The sequence below is a fragment of the Thalassophryne amazonica genome, chromosome 19, assembly GCF_902500255.1.
Source record: "Thalassophryne amazonica chromosome 19, fThaAma1.1, whole genome shotgun sequence".
NCBI lineage: Eukaryota > Metazoa > Chordata > Actinopteri > Batrachoidiformes > Batrachoididae > Thalassophryne > Thalassophryne amazonica.
The window spans coordinates 34,184,128-34,209,407 of record NC_047121.1 but is presented as its reverse complement, the minus strand read 5'-3'; the positions used below and the strand labels follow the sequence as shown (position 1 = coordinate 34,209,407).

At 42.1% G+C, this 25,280-nt stretch overlaps 1 protein-coding gene across 2 annotated transcripts in view; it reads left to right on the top strand.

Moving 5' to 3' along the window:
• The first annotated feature begins 1,849 nt into the window (after positions 1-1,849).
• The window catches only part of trim9 (tripartite motif containing 9), a 92,132-nt gene continuing 68,701 nt past the window's right edge, over positions 1,850-25,280 (top strand). Inside the window, exon 1 of one of the 2 annotated variants that reach the window (XM_034159484.1) lies at positions 1,850-2,810. In XM_034159484.1, the coding sequence (XP_034015375.1) occupies positions 1,974-2,810 (837 nt within the window). In that variant the 5' untranslated portion in view covers positions 1,850-1,973. The remainder of the gene's footprint in view (positions 2,811-25,280) is intronic. The other variant, XM_034159485.1, reaches the window with a different exon arrangement.

Sequence of the window (25,280 nt, the reverse complement as noted above, 5' to 3'; positions counted from 1 at the left end):
ATTGTGGTCTGTGGGCCTGAGGAAAAAAGAGGAGTGCCATTATGGGATTATTCCACTTAATTTCCCTATCTGATGTGACTGATGTGACCTGGAGCTGCACACTTTCACCAATGCACCGTCCACAGAGGATTGAGGCTTTTGGACACAGATATCTGCAGTGAGATGGAGAGCTGCTGCTTTTTTGTTTCTCTCAAGAGATGCCTGTTTCTATCTTTTGTGTTCCATTCAGGAATAATATTTCCTTCTTGCACAGTGAGAAGAAAAGCTTCTGAACATGCAAACAGCACAAATCCTGCATGTTTGAACAGCTTTGCGAAGGGTTTTGTGTTGATCCCCGCTTTAAAAAAAAAGCTTCAGATCGTCTTTACTGTTCCTGTCAGTCAGTCACAGAAAGTAGCAAGTACTGTGTTTAAGTGCACTTTTGTGGTACTTTTACTTTAAATGAATATGTCCAATTATGCTACTTTTAAATTGTGCCTTTTATTTTTCTATGGTTCACAATTTTACAGTTATAGCTATAGTTAGAGTTATACCTCAGGTGATCTGTTACTGAAATAAAACTAGGGGTTATTTCTTTTGGGCAAAAGTCAGGTATTTCTGGTCATTTTCTGAAAATGAAAATATTTTTCCTGAAAATTTCAGGAAAGTGAAGTCTTCCGTGCCCTAATTTCTATCTATGCTGCAAATTTGGTGAGAATCTGTGAAGTTGTTTTGACATAATCCTACAAAGCATATGTAAAGTGATATGTTGATCTAGAATCCAGATTCGCATCCGGATCACATCCACTATTTAATGCAGTCTTCCATGACCTAATATGCATCTGTGGTGAAAATTTGGTGAGAATCCGTGAAGTTTGACATAATCCTTCAAAGCCTACAAGAAGTGCAACTTGATCCAGAATCCGGATCTAGATCACCTCCAAAATTTTATGGAGTCTCAGTCTTCTATGGCCCAATATGTATCTGTGGTGAAAATTTCATCAAAGTCTGTGCAGTAATAGTGATGCAATCCTGCTAAGAGTAATCCATCAAAGCCTATATAAAATGAAACTTGATCCAGAATTGGGATCCAGATCTGGATCTGGATCACCTCCAAAATTTAATGGTTTCATCCATTGTCTAATATGTATCTGTGGTAAAAAAAAAAAAAAAAAAAAAATTGTCAAAATCCGTTCAGTAGTTTTGACGTAATCCTGCTAACAGACACTCAAATAAATAAATAAATAAATAAACACTGATGAATTTATTATGTAATTAATTCATTTGGTGTTTTTTTATTTGGTTGGCTGGTTTCACCTCTACTTGTCACTGCACAATTCCACCGGGCTCCCCCTGTTTCACACATATGTACTCAGTCTTGCTCCTACTGAATTTCATTCCCCTTCTCTCCAGAGTGTATCTCCATGAAGATATACTCTGGAGAGAAAGGGAATGAAATTCAGTAGGAGCAAATCACAGAACTGCACATGGTTGGTTGGTTGGTTGGTTGTATGCACAATTCTGTGTATTCAGTTGAGCAACATTTTAAAAAAACACATTTTCTAAGCAGTTAAACCCACTTAAAGAAACATCAATATAAAGAGTTTAATTTTATAACAGTGACATTATTTTCTATAATGACATTAGTACAAACTGAGTGGACATAATTCAGTTTAAAGTAAATATGTGGCGTGATTAAATAAAATCCATCCAATTACTTGTGTTATATTTGATGGAGGTTGTAGCTGTGTAGCGCGTGAACGTGCGCGCGCGCGGCGCTGACAGCTGATTTCTTCAATTGCCGGCGTGGAATCCACTGGTTATCCAATGGGAAGATGGGATGCGCCGGCGCTGTCTGCCTATTGGTCAGTGCTCCTCCTCGGCTGTGATGTCTTTCCTCCGGTCAGCGCGTCTCTCGCAGTGGAGCTCCTTTCACGCGCAGAGGTCCTCTGCAAATTCTCCTGTCGCGACTCGCCCACGTCACGCAAACAGCCATGGATGAGATGGAAGAAGAGTTAAAATGTCCCGTGTGCGGCTCCTTCTACCGGGAGCCCATCATCCTGCCGTGCTCACACAACATTTGTCTGGCGTGCGCTCGGAATATTCTCGTGCAGACGCCCGATGCTGAATCTCCGCAGAGCAGCCGAGCCTCCGGATCTGGAGTCTCTGACTATGACTATCTGGATTTGGATAAAATGAGTTTGTACAGCGAGGCAGACAGCGGGTACGGATCCTACGGGGGCTTCGTCAGCGCTCCGACCACCCCGTGCCAAAAATCTCCAAACGGGGTGCGGGTGTTCCCCCCGGCCGTCCCTCAGCCTCCTCCTCCGCAGCACCTCCTCCCGCATCCCGGCTCCCTGCCTCCGATCCCCCGCAACTCCTGCATCACCTGTCCTCAGTGTCACCGCAGCCTGATCCTGGACGACCGGGGGCTCCGCGGGTTCCCCAAAAACCGGGTGCTGGAGGGGGTCGTGGACAGGTATCAGCAAAGCAAAGCGGCCGCTCTCAAATGTCAACTGTGCGAGAAGAGTCCGAAGGAGGCCACGATGATGTGCGAGCAGTGCGACGTGTTCTACTGCGACCCGTGCCGCATGAGGTGCCATCCTCCCCGCGGTCCCCTCGCCAAGCACCGCCTGGTGCCGCCGGCGCAGGGGCGCATCAGCCGCCGAGCGAGCCCCCGCAAAATCTCCACATGCACGGAGCACGACCTGGAGAATCTCAGCATGTACTGTGTGCAGTGCAAGATGCCCGTGTGTTACCAGTGTTTAGAGGAAGGCAAACACGGCACGCACGAAGTCAAAGCTCTGGGCGCAATGTGGAAACTGCACAAGGTACGTGCGTAAAAAAAAAAAAACACCAAACACGAGCAACAAGTTACGCTCGAGCTCTGATTTGCGCCGTTTTCTCAGCTGTTTACCGTTAATATGAAACGAGCTGCGGGGAAGTTGCTTCATGTCCTGTTGGATTTGGATGTTTTGCAGCAGGAGTTTTTCCTCCTCGCGCCCTCGCTGCAGACTGCGTGGAGAATTACGCACCTCTCAGCCCCCGCTGTCTTTGGTGCGCCAATCTGTGAGGAGGCAGTAATTGAAATTCTGTCCACGGGTGGACACCCAACAGCAGGGTGTCCTTTAACAGCACCTATCACACTACACACATATGATCCTCTTTAAATGTACACTGGGGGGAAACCTGTGGGGCGCAGCACCGGTTCAGATCAGTGTGAAAAATTGGGAGGTCTGTTCAGTAAACATATTCTCAAAAACATTTTAGAGTTGTGTGAGGGTCGATTATAATTTAAGATAGTGGCGGGGGGACTTCGGGGTTGCACCCGCCCCCCACCACTGACCAAAGGTGTGATAAAATTTTGGAAAGGCCTTGCATAAACAAAAGCTGGTTAATGAAAGCTGCATTCAGCAATAGAAGTTTTCCAGTGTTTAAAATAACAACTGTGTATTAAAAATGATGACAAGGGAGTTAGTATTCAGCTTCCCAGATTGCATTAGAATCCAGGAAAAGGGTTATACATTATTATTTTTTTTGGGGGGGGGGGGGGGGGTATGCCACCAGACCCCTTGAGTGACACCCAACCAAGTCATTCCTCCCTCAGACCTGAAGCTAGATCCAAATTGGCCAAACATGGCAAATTTGATGATGGGAAAGTGGGAAAGCATGCATTAAATATTGAATTCTAATAAGCTTTAGCGTTATGATAGGATCACAATAAATATTATGCGTGTGTATGGCTTTGATCATGTAGAAACCGGGGAGTGCTGACATTTGCCATTTGGTATGCTTATGTATTTTGGGTCAAGGATGGACGCTGCAAAAACAGAAAGTTGAATAAATGTTGTTGTGGTTCATGTTAGTTTAACAGTGTTGTTAGTGTTTTTGATTTTGTAGTTCAGTTAGTTTAGTCTGTTTCGTTAAGTGTCCTGTTGTCCTTACCAGGAGTGAAAAGAGTTGCTTTTGATGTCTTCCGCCACCGTCTCTGTGCGTGTGTAAAAATTAAAAGCACCTGCTTGTGGCAGAATGCAGAAAAACAAACAAAAGCTCTGTGTGCGTGCAACTGGTGACAGCTGACATTTGCCGTTTGGTATACTTGTGTATTTTGGGTGAAGGATGTATGGCACCAAAATGGAATGTTGATAGGACTAATATTTTTGGAGAAACTATGGATATTAGCTAGGGTTAAGCCAGATACTTGTTTCAGACGAGTATCCAGTACGGATAAAGCATTTTTGACGAGTACGAGCATGATACGAATAAAACTCATCAATATCCATGCTCATGCTGAAGGAAAATCCTCATTGGGTAACTGACTGTCTTCACGCTCTGTGACTGGCCAGTCACAACCAGCGCCCACCCCACCCTAAACAGACGTCTCTGCAGCCTCTCGCACACACACACACAGACAGGGACTGATCTCTCTTTCTGTGCTTGACTTGACTCGAGCTCACATTGCTCTCTCAGTACTCCTTAAGTTTTCTTCAGCTCACCTCTGTTTCAGTTTGTATGATATTTAAAGTTACTTGGTGAACTTGTTTGGTATCATACGCAATGCATTTGACAAGACAGAGCTGAAAACAGCTCGTGACGCATCAGTCACTGCCTCCACTCTGGTTGGGTGGGGGGGGTTACCGTATGCTTGTGCTTAGTTTGGCTGGTAATATGAAGTCAGTTGGAAAGATAGTTTAGATGGTTGAACAGATACAGATAGAAATAGTGGTGTACTCGCCAATCCCTAATATTATCTAACGTTTCTACTTACATTCTGTACTAACATGTCATTCCAGCAGGGGGCAGTAAATCACCCTTGTATTAAAAGTGTGAATGCATTAGTGCTTGACTTATGTAGAAAGTTCAATGTAAGTACATAATATAATTGTAAATACATTAAAAATACATGGATGACACAAGAAAGTGAAAACACTTATTTCCATTCTAGTCCATTTAAAAATCAAATGACAAAATAGAAGTAAAAAAAAAATAATAATAATAATAGTGTGTATACGATAACAACAACCTAAACAATTTCTAAATACATTAAGACAGTAAATTAACATTAAAAATTTAATAATTAACAGTCTAGTAGGCAAAGAGTGTTTTAGGGTTCTAGTCCAATCTTAGCAAAATTGAATCAACCTCTAGAGAATTACTAGGCAAAATTTATGTTAGACCCATCAAGAAATAGAAATATACAATGTCACCTGTGACGCTCTAAGGCTATAATTTGAGAGTTTACATTTAAACTTGCTCAGAGATTCTGTCTTTTCAAACAGATTGGACTCTTGAATTCGACGATCATCTTTTCAACACCAACGGCCAACAGACGCCCCAGAAAGCGTAACAGGTATCTAATTTTGGAGTAACACATGAAGGCGTCACAGTGAGATTCTGTCTCGGAAGTTGGGTTATTATGAGCATGAGACAGTCCTACGTAACTGGTATAGCAACCATCAGCTCCACGCTACAGGTTCCGGTGAAGCATGATGACACTGCAGGGAGGCAGATAGAGAAAGTTTTCATTACCCATACACAAAGACAGGGTGTGTAATAGTCCATTTTACATCACACGGAAAATAAGGAATGCCTTTCATGGTTTTTTGTTTTGTTTTGGTTTTTTGCTGTGATTTACTTTTTTACTCACCTTTGTTGGCACATGAATTGAAAAATTTTTATTTTTAGAAACAAGAGTGATGGCGTATTGACCAAATATGATATATTAGCAGAAATACCCATTGGTTAGAATGCATAATGCAAAGGATAACAAAATATATAAGAATAAATGTGGTGATCATATTATATTTGTCAGATAATGAACTGTTTGGAAAATGACTGTAAATACTGGCCATTGGTGCTGTCATTTTATGTGGGAAAACAATCTATACTATAATAACAAAGTGGCCTCTGTGTGCGTGTGTGTGTGTGTGTATGTATGTATGTATGTACGGCTTCTATCACGCAAAAAACGAGGACAGCTGGTATTTGCTGTTTGGCATGCTTATATATTTTGGGTCAAGGACGGTCGCTGTGAAAATGGAAAGATGATAGGACAAATGTTTTTGGAAATTAGCAATTTTAGCTAACCAGTAAACAATGGATGTTGTGCTACAATGCACCATGGGAGTTTGGGGTTTTGGGGTTTTAAATGTTATTGTGGTTCATGTTAGTTTAACAGTGTTGTTAGTGTTATTGATTTATTGTGGTTTTGTAGTTGAATTGGTTTAGTCAGTTTAGTTAAGTCTCATGTTGCCGCTACCATGAGTGAGTTAAGTCTCATGTAGCCAGTACCATGAGTGAAAACTGTAGTGTGTTTGATGTCTTCAGCCACCGTTTCTGATTCTGCCTGTTTAAATTAGAAGCACTTGCTTGTGGCAGAATGCGGGAAAGACAAAATGCTGTGCGTGTGTGCATGTGTGTACGTAACTTCAATCACAGAGAAACTGTGTAGAGCTGACATTTGCTGTTTGGTATGCTTATTCAATAATAAGGGTCTATTGGCGGTCATTTTGGGTGCCATTTTGAATCTTAAACCAATGAATGAACTTAGTTTAGGCACAAATGAGTTTGCTGTGACCTGCAATGGTCTTCCCATTGAATCTCTGTGATATTTAAGTTGTTTATATGTTGTTTAAAGGTGTTTAGTGAAAACCCTATTTTGGTGGCCATCTTGGACGCCATCTTGGGTAACTGGCTTGAGGCCAGTTTTTATTTTTGGGAACATCCTGATTGTGTTTTGGGGTCATCTAAGGAACCTAAAAAAGCTGGTTTGATTTAGTCCTGTTGGGGTGCAAAGATAGTGGTCGTAGCTCCCCTAGTATATAGATGTTCACTGATCTCAGCAGTGACATTTATTTTTATGGCAAGAGCTTATATAGTCATAAGGTCAGTGGACTGGGGTGTGGGGTGATGATGATATCTTTGCTTGAGAATGAAGGTCCAAGTTTTAGGGTCCTGGTGCTTCCTGTCTTACTGTATGGTTGTGTAATTTTTATGCTTTGGCTTTTAATACAATTTAAGCTGTGTGTGTCTGGTTTTATGTGTTTTCGTATATTTTGGAATTTTAATGCTCTGTTTTGGTGGTATGGTTTTTTGATATTGTTTTTACTGTGAAGCACTTTGGGCAGCTGCTGTTGTTGTAAATGTGCTATATAAATAAAATTGACATTGACATTGTAATTGACACTAACCAGTGACTTCAACTGAGTGGTTACTTAGGGAGACTAAGATGAGGAGTACTACTTGCTTCAACATTTTCACTGCGTGGTGCATTTGTCTGGATATGATCCAGCACACAGATGCCTCAGTTTTTAGGAGCCCTGTTCATAGCTGGAGAAGACCAAGGGAACACTCACACTTCAGATAGATGGATATTTTTCAAGAGGTGGGGATGGACCGGCTGTCTGCCTGGATGATTGCCGTCCAAGACACAGAGCGTCTTTAGCAAGTTCAACATATGATGGGGTTTTACATTCTACTGTCTACTGTAAATCATTACCACACGGATTAAAATCATTTTTGTCAGGAGTGAAGAGGCGAACCCAAAAACATCTACAAATTAAGCCTAGACTGAAAAATGCTGGCGATTCCTTTTAGGAAATGAACTGAAAATAGTTTTGAGCTGCGTTATATCATTTAGTAACATCTCTATTTTCCAGATGGGCTTTTATTCCAGGTTTGATTATCAACTTTGTACCTCTTTACAACATGTTCTCTATCTCTTTAAAACATTTTTCTTTTTGTAGAAAAAAAAGTTGAACAACCAGCTGCCATAACAACCAAATCTCCATTGATGTTGCATAGAGGCGTAAGATACCGAACCCCTTGAGGAATCCATCCCAGAGGCTTTTAAGCCTTCCCCTCCTCCTCACACGTGTGCCTGTCCATGTACAATCACAGATTTGCAGTTTGAGGTCAAATAAACCCCACGTTAGATCATGCGAATCGCTCTTCATGCTCCTTCCTGATTTTCTCACATCACTTCCCTGGTAAACCACCATGTTTTGTTTTTGTCGGACATGACCACATCTAAACCATGATGCTAATCAATTTCATGCCTTCAAAGTCGCTTACAGTCAAAAAAGATGAGCAGAAACCTAAGAGCTATACAGTGACGGGCGTGCCTCTTCAGATTTGTGCCAAAAGCTTTCATGCGATGACAGAATGTCGGTGTTAATCTCTGTAAATCATATTAAAAAAGGGGGGCGGGTGGCAGCGGCAGCATGCTCTGGGTACCAAGCAGTCCTGGGCTCGCCACATTTGTCATCAGAGGTCACGCCAGACGCCAAATGTTATGCACCTCAAGCACTTGTTTAGTGCCAATTACAGGTGATTAATCATAAAGATGCCGTCATACAAGAGGATGTGGATGTGCAGAAAATGTCACTGACGGCGGGAGAAATCATTGTGAGTGGAGATCTTAGCAGTGATAAGCACAGCTAATCTAAAAGTTATCTTTGATAATAGCTAACTGAAGGTGATATCGCTAAAGTGGTAAAGCGGTAAAACATGAACTTAAGCTACCGCTAACTGGTAATGTTTACGATAGGAATTTAGCTTTAATTTTTTTCTTTTCTTTTCTTTTTGTCCCTAAAACCCTGAAAAACAGTCTCAAAGAGCTGAAATTGTAGTATGAGTAGCATAAACATGGACGTTCCCAAAAAAGGTTTAGCAAGCAGAGATCGATTTCGGGTGACTATTCAATATTGTGAAGGCGCACTGATCCGAAGGCCCATCAGACTGGACGTGGATACGCCGTAATGCCTGACCAAGTTTTAGCACTTCCCCACTGCCAGGCCAGAAGCCAAAAGAGGACGAGAGGAGTACAGAGAAACTTGAATATCCCGAGGAGGATTAGAGAATGGAAACTTGTCGCTGCCGTTTTGAAAAGTTTTTTTTGTAGCACTGTTATTGCTGTATGCTGTTAGCCTGCTAGCTGACTAGCTGACCAGCCTTCTTTAGAGACCTCAGACCAATGGCTCTTGAATAATGATCCATCCCCAAATGATTGATGTACAGAAATAATTAAATTAACAAATTAAATTATATAGTTTTTATCTAACACCTAAATAGATCCTTGTCATTTGACTGCTGGTTTGTATGTCACATGATATTTATCACTTGTCCCATTTGCCATTTTGTTTCATTTACAGTGCAATTTTGGCTCTGTACCTTTTGTACCATTGCACGCCACAACCTCCGTGCACTCGCACTAGCGGCGACCGTGGCATGGAAAATAATTTTAATATCATGCATCCATCTACTCTGGCTTTGACTTGCTTCTCCAGCTCCTTGAGGTGATGCTCATCGCCTTCATGCAATGTTTCATTTTGTTTCTTGGATTAGTGTACAACCTTGAACAGGATCAAACATACAATTTTAGGATTTACCAACATTTTTCACAGTTAAACTTTTTTTTTTTTTTTTAAATGTTAGCTGACTTAAACTTAACAGAGTTTAATTTAATGGAAATGAAATTTTGGCCTGTTAATAGTTTTCAAAGTTACCCGAAAAGCTAATCTACTAACAAAAAAGTTAGCTTTGCTAGTTAGCTCTTAGCTGATTAGCTGAATTGCATCACCACTGTTTCTTCACCTAAAAGCCTCCAGGACTTTGCAAAAAATAATAAAAAATGGAACAATTTGGAGTAACTTTAAATCGATATGGGTTGTTGTTGGTTTTTTTTACGTACTCTTGTTCCACTTTTTCATGTCAGCATGTGTAATCTCTTTTATTAATATGCCTGACATAAGCAGGCAGACTCAATATTAACACTGACAAATGTAGTGTAAACTCTTGTCTTAGATGTCCCAGAACTCAGACTATGAAGGACAGACTGAGCAGGTGCTGGGCCAAAGTATTCAAACTCTCAGTCCACGGGATGATACTGTCTGCAGGCGGATGAGAGCGCTCTGTACATTCCCGCCGAAGCTCAGTGTGGAATGAAGAAAAGCCTTGAAAAGTCAGACAGTGGTGGCAGGATCCCTCTCCGTGTGTCCCAGTTTAACCCGACCTGCTGTGAGTAATGAGATTGACTGTCAGTCTGGTTCCACTGAACCCACAGACCATCCTGCTCGGAAATCAATCAAAGACCAGCGGGAAACTGTCCTGCAGAAAGGGATCGTTTTGGAAGAGCTAAAATGTGCTGCACAATTAAAATGCAGCCATATGATAAACTTGCAATCCTGAAAGGATATATGAGTGATTTTATTCTTTAGATTTTCCCTATAGTGGTAACAGCCAATGGCTCAGGCAGCAAGAATTTACATGAGTGGGTGAGTGAGTGAGTTAGTCCATTCCAGACAGATTGTGTAGACACACAAAAACAATAAAATAACAATTAAAATAACATAATATGGACAAACAGGGTTGGATCTGATGAACCTTAATGCAGCAGTTTGTCGTAGTCCTGAAAAATTGTTCAACATGTTTAAAATCATTGATGTTCATGCTAAAACACCGTCAAGACTTGAGCTCCGCTACTGCGACGGGACCTCCACTAGTACGCAGTTGCTGCTCCATTCTCTGCTGACCAACATCAGAGTCTTAACACCACCTCCTCTGGATCCCTTTGGCATGAAGAAATGTGAAGGAATGTGTAGAACATGTCTAGAAGATGCAGCAGTAGCAAGTGACACAATTGCACAGTTACATAGAGTTTTTATAGGCAACGTCAAATGACTGTTCTGAGAGGTGTGCGAACAATGTGCCGCTCTTCCGATATCGGAACTTAAACTATGTCCTGTGTGATCCAGTGGATTCTTGCCAAACATTGAGTGCCATCATTATAATGGTGCCCTCTGGTGGGCTTTGACAACCTGCAATGGCGAGAGGAAATTTGGACCTTTTGGAGTGTGCCGGCATTCCCCAGAGATATTTGTGAATCTACCACATCAGCCATTTCACGTCATAGTGTGAATGCGCCCTACATTTATGAGTTTGTAATTATTAAAATTCTGCAATCAAAAAAAGGTTAGAAATCTTCTAAATAAAATGCATAAATCTTGCAAGCAGGCCTAATTTTTTGCTACAGCCATCGTACTCTCTGTGCGTGCACCTGACCCACTCACATTTCAGAAGTGAAGCGGAGAAGCTCCTGATTCGTATATGGCTCGGAGAAGGTTTGGGAAGACCGGGAGCTGTGTGTGCTTTTCTGTGGAGAACTAGAATTGTGTCAGGAAGGGCACCCAGTGTAAAAATTGTGCCAAATCCTCATGCAGATTTGTACAGGTTCCACTGGTGCAACAAAGACAAAAAAAATAACACTAAATATTCTTTGAGTGTACAAAAATAGGCAACATGACATCATCAAGGCAGGGCTGGGCAATTGATCAAATTTTGACGTTAATTAGGCAGCAGGGTGGCTCAATAATCAAGGAGCCCCGGTGAATGTGATCTGTCGCAACGTGGGGCCTTGTTCCTATTCATACCATTTCAAACCCTTTCAGCCTCTTGCACTTAATCACTTTCCAGGTGACGCCTTTCAATTCTGTGAGAAGTCAAGGGTCAAGGCTGAGAGGGGACATCCAGACCGGTCTGTTATGTCTATTCACTTTTTACTACATCGTATTAAAAAATGTCACATATACTTGTAGAATAGGGCAGCGCAGTCTCGTTTGAACCCTGCGTGATAGCGTGGGATTTAACCACTTTATGGGGACCCACGCGCTGTTGTGCAATATATACACAGCATAACTCACATGAAAAAAATGGTGTACTGTTTTGTTTTTGGCTGCAAACACCAAAGTCGTCGCAAAAATTATTAGTATTTTTTTATTTTTTGTTTTGGTTCCCAGTGGAGAAGGCAAGATGTCACAAATGGGAGACGTTGTGTCTGTAAGTGTTAGCCTACACACCTAACCAGAGTAGCTCCATTCTCTCGCCTACAAAACCGTCTCAACATGTTTGAGCTCCGGGTCATAAATAAACCGCTATACATGTCGACTTTCTACCACATTGTCAATTTTTCTTTGCATTTTCATTTTCTTTGTGTGTAATTTGCCCAAAAAAAACATTGAAAATGCCATGATTTCCCGCCTGGAAGTAGAGAAATTCCATCATATGCGTCATATTTTACCCCTTTAGCGCCCACCCTCAAACGAGACTGCAGTGCCCAATAGTGTTAAAACATTTGTTTTATGACTTTCTGAACATCCCTTAATTCTCTTCAGAGACCAACCCTGTTTTTAATTATTCATTAAAGGTCCGTTTTCCTAAAGCAATGCCATGGAGTAAAACTTTAAGTATGTCATCAAAGAAAACCTGTGCAGACTTTAAAGAAGAAAAAAAACACAGTTGCTTTATTGTTGGAGAAATCAGATGGCAGAACTCTGATATGAGACAGAGGACAAAAGCAGCGCTCAGGTCTATTGAAGATGAATTTCACCGTGGGCGGAGCTCCAGTGTCTCATGGAGCTCTGTCACACATTATTTCACCGCCGAGCTGCAGAGTACAGAGATTAACAGTGTAAATGTTAATGAAGAAAGAAGATAAAGAAGAGAAAAGTGCAAAGGACAGAATGACCCAGAATACCCAAGAAGAACAAATGAAGTAGCAGCCAGATCACAGTGACACATTTCTGATGTCAGTGAGTCGTGTTTGACAACATTTCAACGTATTTCATGTCCAGTTGCTACACAGTGGGTCCACACAAGGAACACTCACACAAAAAAATGGGGTTAGTGTTGATTTGATATCTTTTTATATAATAATTTCTGACCTCAGCTGAGTATTTCAGCCTGCTCCAGGAGCAAAACTCCACTGTGACAATTTTCCTTTGTAGGCCAAACTGTATAGTTTTTTCTTTGTTTGTTTTACTAAATGGGGGCACTTGTGTAACAAAGTGAGCTGAACTTGTATTCTGGGTAGCACAATGTCCAAACACATTTTTTAGATTGGATTAGATTGAACTTTACTGATCCCTTGGGAAGACTCCCTCTGGGAAATTGAGGTACCAGCAGCATTGTATAGCAGCACACAGGGTAAAAAGCCCACAGAATAAAGGTAAAAAAGAATAACAGTTTGCAATATAAATACCAGACATACTGATCAGTACTGAATTACTAGCTACTACTGTTCCTCTCATTCCCATCCTCTGTCTTCCTGTTACTGTACAGTCTGATGGCCTAAAGAACAAAGGAGTTTTTCAGTCTGTTGGTCCTGCACTTGGGAAGGAGCAGTCTGTGGTCTTCCTCATGCTCTTAAAGATGAACTCTGGTATTTTTCAACCTACCTGGGTCCTCTTTTTAGATGTTTTTGGGATCAACTTACAGATGAAAATGAATCTAATCAATCCAGATTGAGGACAGTGGGAAAATCCTTAAAGTAAACAGCTTCTTGTCAACACTGGATGGGCAAAAATGGCATTAGACGTGTCTGGTAGCATGGAGAGGATCCCTGCCTGAGGTAAACATGCATGCTTACCTCTGCAAATGTAAAGACACCTTTTAAAATGTCTGATTATGAAGGCAGTGGCTTACCTTAGCTTTCTTCCAGTTTCGTTATGCTGTTGTCCGCCAAGTCCACACAAGTCATTTATCCATGAGAGAGTTGGTCCTGGTTACCAACAATGCACAAGTCATGAAATCTATTTACAAAGTCACAACTGAGTATTCTGCTGATTTTGAATATACGAGGTCTGTCCATAAAGTATCGTAGCTTTTTATTATTTTTTTTAAACTATATGGATTTGATTCATATGTTTTCACGTCAGACAAGCTTGAACCCTTGTGCGCATGCGTGAGTTTTTCCACGCCTGTCGGTGACGTCATTCGCCTGTGAGCATGCCTTGTGGAAGGAGTGGTCCCGCCCCGTCGTCGGATTTTCATTGTCTGGAAATGGCGGAATTATTTGGGGTTTTTTTCCATCAGAATTTTTTCAGAAACTGTTCGAAAAATTTATCTGGCTTTTGTTGAAAATTTTACGGGCTTCACAGAGAATAAGGTCTGGTAGTACAGCTTTAAGGACCCCTTTAAGGACGCTCAGCGCGCCGCGCTCCGAGCTGCGACGACACGGCACAAGCCACCGGACCATTTCTGAGCTGATGGCTCTGTGGATACGAGACCATCGTGTGCTCTTTCTCTGGTTATCACAAGAGCTGGACATCAGCCATTTTCCGGCAGATTTCACTTTTAACATGAAAAGCGGAGGCTTCGCGCTTTGGAAGGGAGACAAAGGAACACCTCCGTGTCAGAGGACAAGTTTGGACATGTCTATCTCGGCTTTCAGTGCTTACCAGTCCAGTATTGTTTTGGATTTAAACAAATATGTAACTGATTTAAACATACATATTGTTTGGTCCCATGAAATGTGTGGAGTTGGGGAAAACTGAGTTTGAAAATTTTTAGCCAGGGTTTAAGAGTTAGTTTTGCTAACATCCTCTTCTCGCTTACCACCTCTAAGGGGTCCAAAGTACATTCCAGGACAGAGCCAGCCTTTCTGGCTAATCGGTTGAGTCTCTTCCTGTCCCTCTCAGAACTTCCACTGCCCCAGCAGACCACAGAGTAAAGTATGGCTGATGCCACCACAGAGTCATAAAAGGTTTTCAGCAGTGTCCTGCACACAGAAAAGGACCTCAGTCTCCTCAGCAGGTGAAGACAACTTTGGTCCTTCTTGTACAGGACATCTGCCTTGGATGTTCACAGGCACAATCTGAGGAGCCTTCTTTCTGAAATCAGTCACCACCTCCTTTGTCTTGCTGGCATTGATGCACAGATGGTTCCTTTCAGACCAGCCCAGAAAGTTGGTGATGACCTCCCTGTACTCCAGATCGTTCTTCTCAGATGTCCAACGATGGCTGTCAGAAGGAGTAAGACAGATTACATTTGTGTGAATGAGTGAAGATGCCCCATAGAATTAGAATGCACCAGAAGATTTAAATCTTCTTCAGTTGGTCTACCAGTGCTTGGTAAGATCTTGTCCAAATATGTGGCACTTTAAAACTAGATCATCGGGTAGGTTTATGTGATAATCTACTCTGTCCTCAGCGCTGACAAGAATAAATCACTTCTGCCCTGTTTCCTACAGGCCCACGTGTCTGTCAAATAAAGGCTGTTTTTTTTAGAAGAAGAAACCGTTTCAAAGACCTCATTACTATTATCTTCTGAATTTCATCCCTTTTTTTTACATGGATAATTAAGAACTTCTGCATTATTGATGTTGGCGGGTATAAGAGATGAATAATGTATCAGCCACTTAGGTCCAGCTCGTGGAAGCTGGTTTCTTCTTAAATGGAAGCACACTCAGACTCTTCAGCACGTTGGAATATGTAAAAGCTTAACTTTTAACAACAGAACCGTTTTCATGTCGGCACATCTCCTGTTTAATATTTTAAGCTGTGTTTCTGAGAGTGTCAAATCAACCTTTAGGAGAAACATAATCACTAATGTAGTCTGTGGACACACATAAATTCAAGTCCATTTGTGCTACACTGGTTAAAGTGAATCTATAAAGGCCTGATGGAACACCGGAGCGCTGCATAAGAGCAGAGTGCTTCAAATTTCCTCTCAAAGGTAGAGTTGCTTTTTGAAAGTAGGTTACGGGAACTCAAAAGCTGCCTTTGTTGTGGAAGTGCCCTCTGGAGTGCATTCGGGATTATTCTGGACACACATCTGTGTTTTAATCAGCTCGGCCTCAGACAGGAGTCCTTTCACTTTGCTGTGGCTTTAAGGGCTGAGCGGTGACACGACACCAACTGCCTCCTCCGCTCCTTCCACTTAACCACATCCTGCTGGGGGCTGCACTCCAAATGAGCTCTGACGCTCCTCTGACAACCACGTTTTCCTACGACAGACTGGCCACTTCATCGGAGCGCAGAAAGAAAGTGAAACATGTAGGATGGCCCCAGAGCCGCTGGAGAATTATTCACGAGCGGCACGAGTTCCCACTCAGTTTAATTACTGAGACGATTACCAGGGACACCCCTCAGCCTAACAAGCCAACACCACCACCACCAAAAGCTCCATCAAACTGGAAATGGAGCTCATTCTGAACATTCCAGTATCTTCTTTTCCTAATGTTGCATGAAGTTTTTACTTTGATTGTCCCTGAACTAGATGTGCTTTGCCCCTAGGGCCTGGTCGAAACTGCTTTGAATTAATATAGAGAATTTGTGATTCCGGGGCAGCACAGTGGCTTAGTGGTTAGCACTGTTGCCTCACAGCGAGAAGGTCGTGGGTTCAATTCCCGTGGCCTTTCTGTGTGGAGTTTGCATGTTCTCCCCGTGTGTGCGTGGGTTTCCTCCAGGTGCTCCGGTTTCCTCCCACATCCAAAGACATGCGGGTTAGTTGGATTGGAGCAGGCTCAGACTGATAATCTGTGATTTTGGGCATTTGCCCGGTGGGCCGCTGCACGTTTAGACGTGCGTGGGCCGTCCGTCCCATATTTATAGAGATTATGGAAATATACAGTGTTCTCGAACCGCGCGCTGCTGTCAACACGAGGAAAATCGGTGAAGCTACAGCATTTAATCGGCGCAGCTGCAGAGCCACTTCCTGAATTTGTGTCAAAATAAAAGTTCTGTAGTGTTTCATACACGGCGCAGTCTTATTCTAGGTTTCAGTTTTGTTTCCATTTGATCACACAACGGAGACTTACATCGAGCACATGACCAACAGCCAATGACAATGGAGAAGCATACTGGGTGGCCAATCAGATTGCAGGAAGAGCAGGCGGGCCGCTCCCGCCCCTGTGAATGGATTGAGTCCTCGGCGGCTGGACTTCTCTCCGCTCTTCTACTGATACAAGGTTGGAATCGTTTCTTTTATCTTAATTAACTGTGCTTTACTTTTGTAATCTTTAAATGCAACAGCTATGGACTTCAGCTCCTTAATTTGCTGCTGTGTGAATCCTAGCAGTGGTTACACATTACCCCTCTCTCTCTCTCTCTCTCTCTCTCTCTCTTTCTCTCTCTCACTCACACACACACTTTGGAGACACAAAAACTTTTTTTCTGCTTGTGTGCTTTTGCTTCCGTTTTGTCAGACCCAGCGGCAGAAAAAAAAAATATATATATATCACAGGGGGCGGGGTCACCCCCCAAAAAAAGTGCGCACCGGAGGAGACGTGCGCTCCTGGAAAGCTCGTGTATTTATGCTACACCGTTGTAAGAGACTGTAAGAGTGATGACAGTATTTTTTTTATTATTATTATTTGAACGTATAGACCCTCGGTCAAGTGATCTCCTGCATTCCACACAGAGCCGGTGTTCTGTCGAGATGAGATGCGCCAACTTTCGACACTCTGAGCTGTGACGTACCTTTGCATTGTCCAATAGGAACGACGCGTCGGTCCAAAACACAGAAGACTCGAGGCAGAAACCACTGATCTCTACAAAATAGATTGGACCAATCTGATTGGTGCAGAAACCACTGATCTGTACAAAACATTAACGTGTGACAGGACTGCTCATTTAGAGAGCAGTTTTCTGAAGAAAAATCATTGGAAATGTTTTTATTGTTGTTGTTACTTCAAAATTTCTGATTACTGTTAAAAAAAAGTTTTGAACACTTGTAATTAAAATAGGTAAATAAATCAATAAATGGTTCTTTAGAAACCTTTCATCTGTATTAAAACCACCTGTTATTTCAGGTTAGATAATTTCTTGTTTAACATAAGGAACCTCAGACATTTATTTTTAGACAAATAAAATAACATGGAACCTTGTATATTTTTTTGAAGTCTGGTAGATTATTTATATCTTATTTCAACCAGAAAAACAAACACTAAATAAATACAAATGTTTATTATAAATGCAAAAGGAAATAATTTAACAATGACTGCAGTGTGATTGTAAAGTAGGATTTCTGTGACATAAACCTCATGATGTTATATATATATATATATATATATATATATATATATATATATATATATATATATATATATATATATATATATATATTAGTCATTTAAACTTGTAATTTTGCCTTTAATGTTATCAGGATGCCCCCTTGTGGCGCCGGGTCCGCGTTTTGTACTATGATAAAGGTGAAATGACAGTGAAAGTGTGTGTTTAGGTGTGTGTTCATGGTGTTTAGGTGTATAGGATTTGTTCATTGGGGGTTCGGTATGGACGGGTGGGTGTGCGTGTTTGGGGGTGGATTCGTCGGGCCAATAGTGGGCTGGTCCAGAGGAAAAATGTCCGTAGGTGTGTGTGTGTGGGTGTGTCTGTTTGTCTGTTTGTGGCCCTGCGGCAGACTGGCGTCCTGTCCTGTCCTGTCCTGTCCGGTGTACCCCGCCTTGCGCTCTATGACTGCTGGGATAGGCTCCAGCCCCCCGCAACCCTTAATTAGACTGAGCGGTAGAAGATGAATGAATGAATGAATGAATGTGATTCCTCCTCAAGGAGCCAGTGTTACGTGAGGTTAAATTTAAGGCTGTGTGAAGTTTCTTTACACTATCTGTTTCAGTAGAAAGAAACTCAACTGATACAACTATCAGGCTAAGCCCAGTCTCACATTTTCATTTTGTTCCCCCGTCACGAAAAGTGCCCGTTTTTTATTTTGCTATTTATAATCTTCCCCTTCTCCTACACTGTAAAAGAAAAAACAAAAATAAAAATTATGTTAAATTAACGGTGAAATTCTGTGAAATCACAACATAAACAAACTGTAGAAAGAAAAACAATGGAGTGGTGTTTAATTTACAGCAATAATGTGTAAAATGTGGAACCAAACTGAAGTGTAAATTTAACAGTACAAATATGTTAAAATAATCATATACGTACGATATACCAGTTAACGCTCAGCCTCGGCTCGGGTGTCATTCATCACACTGACAAAGTGAGGAACCTTGGGGTAATGTTTGATCCTTCGTTGTCCTTTGGCCTCCACATTAGAAATATTACTAGGACTGCTTTCTTCCACCTGCGAAAAATAGCAAAGATTCGTCCCATCCTGTCTAGGGCTGATGCTGAGACCCTGATCCATGTATTTATCTCTTCTAGATTGGACTACTGCAATCTTCTATCTTCTGGCTTACCGCAGTCTAGCATTAGGGGTCTCCAGTTGGTTCAAAATGCTGCAGCCAGACTTTTGACACGAAGCAGAAAGTACAACCACATTACGCCCATTTTGGCATCCCTTCACTGGCTTCCTGTCCCAGTGAGATGAGATTTTAAGGTTCTGCTACTAACCTATAAAATTATTCATGGACTGACACCTCCCTACCTAGCTGACCTAATTAAACCTTACGTACCAGCCCGGGCTTTACGTTCTCAGGGTGCAGGACTACTTTGTGTCCCTAAGGTGAATAAGAAGTCTGCGGGTCACTTTCTCTTATCGTGCCCCTGTTCTGTGGAATGATCTCCCTGCATCAATAAAACAGTCAGATTCTGTGGAGATTTTCAAGTCCAGACGTAAGACACACTTATTTTCCCTTTCATATGGCTAACATACTGGTACAGTTTTGTTTTACGCTTTTTACTCTTTTAATTCATTTATTAGCAATTGGAGCGGCTGTGGCCTCAACTTTATCTAAATTCTGGGTCTTTTAGTGAAGTTTAGGGATAGTGGCCGGCGATCACCTTAGTATTTCTCTGTTTTTCTTGTTTTTTAATGCTGGCAAATTATACAGTATTTTTTGTCTTTCTGATGCCTGATTCTGTTTTTTCTCTGTTTAAGGTGCAGCCCAAAATCACTCGGGAGGTAGAAGGAGTCACAAAAAACTCGATCTCCTCCCGATGATTTCCAGACACCACCAGAGTTACAGGTTGTGTCTTGTGTGTGATTAAAGGGAGAAGGGTGCCATCTAGTGCCTGCACCTGCAATGGTGAAGGGAGCGCCACCAGAGGGAGCACTACCCCCCTAGCCCATCTGCTGTCTAGCAGATTCCCTTCTGACCCCGTGTCCACCAGTGCTGGGGCTTGAAGGGTTAAATTCCCGCTCAGGATTGTAACTGGGAGTCGTGTGGAAATATGTGTGTGTCCCACATGAATGTCTTGGCCCGCCCTAAGCCCAGTTTCTAGGGGCGGGCGTTGTTGTTTAAACCGCTTGGGGCAGTCTCTCTGCTGGTGCTCACTCGAGCCGCAGACAAAGCACTCCCCGCGGGCCAGCCTCCTCTGTCTGTTAAATGTGGCCCTGCTCGTGTCCATAGCTTCGTCAGCAGGGGGAGCTGTTGCCACACGGAGCGCTGAGGCTGTGGAGCGTGGGGAGGGTGGAACCTTTTCGGACCCGGAAGGGAGAGGGACGGCGCGTGCCCGGCCACGTCCTTCGTCTCGCTCCCGACGGCGTTCCTCCAACCGATTGTCTAACCGTATAACGAGATCAATAAGCCCATCTAAATCCCACGGTTCTTCCTTCGCTACCAGGTGCTCCTTCAGGACCGACGACATTCCGTTTATGAAGGCGGCGCGGAGCGCAACGTTATTCCAGCCGGACCCCGCAGCGATGCGGAAGTCGACTGCATATTCGGCTGTTCTCCGGCACCCCTGTCTCATTGACAGCAGCACTGTTGAAGCAGTCTCTCTTCTGTTAGGGTGATCAAAAACCGTTCTGAACTCCCTCACAAACCCAGTATAAGTGGTAAGGAGCAGTGCATTTTGCTCCCAAAGCACCGTAGCCCAAGCGCGTGCCTCACCACGAAGCAAGTTAATTACATAAGCCACCTTACTGGCGTCAGACGCGTACATTACGGGACGTTGTGCAAAGACGAGCGAGCACTGCATAAGAAAGTCCGCGCACGTCTCCACACAACCTCCGTACGGCTCTGGGGGACTTATGTATGCTTCAGGGGATGGTGGGGGGGGGGGGGGGGGGGGGTCGTTGAACGACCAGTGGAACGTCTATATTCTGCACTGGGTCGGCAGGAGGAGGAGCTGCAGCAGCGCCCTGAGCGCGCGCTTCCACCTGTGCGGTGAGAGCCTCCATCCTGCGATTAAGGATGACGTTTTGCTCGGTCATCAGATCCAACCGAGCGGTAAAGGCGGTGAGGATTTGCTGCAACTCACCAATCACGCCTCCTGCAGACGCCTGTGCACCCTGCTCTTCCATTGGCTGTTCAACAGATGGGTGACGCCCCTCGGGATCCATGACGCTGGCTGAGATATCCTGTTGGGAAAGTGTAGTGACACGGACCCACAACAGGGGGCGTAAATGAACGGACAATGAAAGAGTCGAATATGAACACTTTACTGTTGTGAATGAGCACAACCACAATACAGAGGAATACAGAATTTTGCAAACAGTCAATCCACAACGGTGACGTGTGGGCAGGCTCGAGGATAGAAGACGTCTGTCCTGAGAAGAACCGGAACCACACGATTTCCTCCGCCACCGAACCTGGAGAATACTGGAGCCGCCAAGTCCCGAGTCCCCAGGTGGCCACCGTCTCCAAATGTCGGATCTGGTACTGCTGGCGAGGAGCAGAAACAATAAGAAGTGGGTGTGTGTACACCCAGTAACAACAATGGTGGAGATTCCACCTCCACCTCTCACACACACTCGTGCAGCTCTTGTCAACACTTATCTGGCTGGGGTGTGAAGCGAAGCCGTCGCTGATTACACCAACCTCACTGATAAGGCACTCCACAGGAAAGCAGCTGCAAAATGAATTCAGACTAAGACACAATTAGCTTCTGGCTGAGGATATTACCTTCACAGGTAGATGATATCTCGGCAACGAGGTGGAGATGACGTCCGGGTTTTATGGAGTAGTATGATGAAGTGTAGATGGGTGACAGCTGTCATGAGATAATGAGTGACAGCTGTCACCTCCAGCTGTGTCCGTGGCGGCAGCGCCCTCTCGTGCCTGAAGCCCGCACTTCAGGCAGGGCGCCCTCTGGTGGTGGGCCAGCAGTACCTCCTCTTCTGGCAGCCCACACAACACTCGTCGATTAATGTATTTTTCATAATGCTGCCACAAACTGCTGTGAGACTGGGTTGATCATACCACATCACAGTGGTTGAAGCATTTTGTTAAACTGGTTCCATTTATGTCATAAATTTAATACCTTCAGTGTCTGAAAGAAAGTTCTGAAAAAAATGGCTTAATTTAATTTTTCAAGCATTTTGACCAGTGATTCATGAAGCAATTGTTTCATTTAATCTAACAAGTGTTTAAAAATGTTCTTTGTCTGAAGAAATAGCCATATTTTGTGTTTGGAACATTTAAAAACACTGAATCATTTTGTGATGCAGTTGTTTCATTATGTATTTTGAGTATTTCAAAGCATAATTAACCATTTTCCAATAAAATTAGTTTCATTTTAAGTTCCCAGTAGTTCAAAAGAGTGAATCATTATGTGAAGCAATTGTTTCTTTTAGTGTTTTGAGTGTTTTGAAAAAGTTAATAATTTTTTTAAGCAAATTTTTTTTTTTTACCCTAACCCTTTAATATTTTTGAATGTTTCTAAACAAGTCATTTTCTGAAGCAATTGTTTCATAAAATAATTTCAGCATTTCAAAGTGCATTCCGTAACTGGGGAAGCTCAATTGTCATGAAGACCGTCACATTTCAAGCATTTTTCATAGTTAACCATTTTCCTAATAGTTTAATTTGGTATTTTTCAACATTTTAAAACAGCGAAACACTTTGTGAAACTGTTCTTTGATTTAGTGCTTTGAGACTGCGAATCATTTTGTGAAACAGATCTTTGATTTCATGTTTTGAGTCTGAATCATTTTGTGAAACAGATCTTTGATTTCAGGTTTTGAGTCTGAATCATTTTATGAAACAGATCTTTGATTTAGTGTTTGAGACTGTGAATCATTTTATGAAACAGATCTTTGATTTAGTGTTTGAGACTGTGAATCATTTTGTGAAACAGTTCTTTGATTTAGTGTTTTCAGACTGAATCATTTTGTGAAACGATTAATTTAGTTTTCAGTCCTTTTGAAATAGTGACTTTTCTGATACATTTAGTTCACTACATGTCAATAAGCATTTTTGAACTTGTGAAACATTTTCTGTACCAAGGAATCCCAGCTATTCTTGAGATGTCTTTACTGTAGTTTGTCAAGCATTTTGATATAGTTAACTTATTGCTGAAGCAGTTGATTTATTTAATAGTTTCAGCATTTCAAAAGAATAACTCATTTGGTGAAGTGATTGCTTTGTTAAGGATTTGAACATTTTTGAAACAGTGAAAAAAATTCTAAAGCATTTCATTTAATGCCTGAAAGTTTTTTAAAAGAAGAGCAATTCTTGTGAAGAAATTGCTTCATTCAGAAAGACTGAATGGTTTCATTGATTTTTTTTTTTTTTTGGAGCGTTTAGAAAGGTTGAATTCTTTCTGAAATGGTTCTACTTCCAGGTTATAAACTAAAGCTTTAGTCTTAGTCACATCAAACCATTTGTTGGTGAAATCTGTCTCTTCGCACGTCGACCTACTGATCACATCGCTGTTGTCTTTCTGACGGAACCCAAAGCTGTACAAAAATAAAATATCCTCGACTTTCTTGAGCTGGTTTTGAGGACTCTGCAGACAGTCTGAAGGGAAGAAACTCGAGTGCTTTTCATTTAATCTGCTGTCACTGGACGCTCACTGACTGTTAACTGGAGCTCAGCACCCATCACTGAGAGAATGAAAGCCGTGATGGAAAAAGAAGACATTCTGTTTGGGATTACTGAAAGGGCAGGTGTCACCGATGAGTCTGATATGTAATGAAACCTCCAGAGCCTCTTTGAGCACTTTGGAAAGCTCCAGCGTGACTGACAGCACCTCAAAATGATGGCGGCTGTTTAGCGATCCAAAATGGAGGTGATGGAGTCTCATCACAAGGAGTCTCATCTCTGGAAACGGGTCTATTCTGGAGGGCAGGGTGGTCCTTGTTTTTACTATTGTGGGACTGAAATTCGATATGATGTGAAAAGTTAAGCACTCTACTTCACGCACATTCCTACAAATTCCTGCACTCTTGCATAAAATACTCCAAAATGCACATTTGCATTTTGGTTAAGGGTTTGGTTAGAATAACAATATCACCGCCTCCTAGCGGAACATATGTGGAATATGTACAAATTCCATATAAATATACATACAAAAATGTATGAATTTTTGTGCAGCGCTTTTTATGTACATTTTGCTCCAAATTTTTCATGAGAATACGCTAGATTGTAACCGCAGAGAAACAATCATAAATAACAGTACTTCTCCCATTTTGTCATGGTTTGGCCCTGTTCAAGGCTTTGATTCCTTCTTTCTTTTCCTCCCCTTCGGCTCCTGCTTTGTTTTATTAGTGGATTATTTTCATCATGTGTTCATTCTGTGTTTCATTTTGCTTTGTCACTTTGTTTCTTTGTCACTTTGTATTCTTTTGTCATGATTCAGTTCCATTCTAGTTTTGTCCTGCCGGTTTGTGTTTTCATTTTTTATCATGAGTTTATCACATTTATTGTATATGCATAGTCACATGTTCTTATTATTTTTTTTCCATTGGTGTTGCTCATCAGATTATGTTCCATTTGTTATTCATGGCATTTTCTGTTTATCAGTTATCTTGTTTTATTTATTGCATTATTCTGTATTCACCAGGTTTTGGTTATTTGCAGTTTAATCCATAGTCGTTTTGCCGTTGTCAGTTATCGTATTCTCTTGTCTCAGCCAGTATCTGTTTCATCCTAGTTTGGTTTAATATAAAGTTCCTTGTTTTTTCTCTCTTTAGACTTGTCATAGTATTTCTTAGTTCTGCCCCTTTTTGTTTCACTCACACATTATTGTTTGTCTAGAACACGTCACGTTATTCAGTTAATTTTTCTGTCACCTACTTATCTTGCTTTGCACCACTTTGTTTTGCCCTCTTGCACTCTCTTGCCTTTCTTCTCTCTTCTTTGTTCACTAAACCACACCTCTATACTGCCAAATAACAACAAAGTTGCCTCAAGGTGCTTCACACAAATAAGGTCTAACCTTACCAACCCCAAGAGCAAGCACACAGGTGACAGTGGTAAGAAAAAACTCCCTCTCATGATTTGAGGAAGAAACCTCAAGCAGACCAGACTCAAATGGGGTGACCTCCTGCTTGGGCCATGCCACAATTGACAATATAAATGTACAGGAAATTTTGGGAGTTCATGCTGGTGTACGGGACGGGAGGTCTGCAAAAGACAACACCACACCCATCTCTGGATGGAGCCGCACCTCAAACAGAGAGAAAAAAACAGAACCACGTGGCAGAAAGACAACAACTACAACATAATCTGTCAGCATTAAGCAACAAGAAAAACAGAGGAAATACTAAGCTGATCACCGGCCACTAGCTCTAAACTTCACTAAAAGACTCAGACTTTAGATAAAGTTGAGGCCGCCACCCACTCTCTTTGCTAATAAAATGAATTTAAAAGGGTAGACAGCATAGTAAAACAA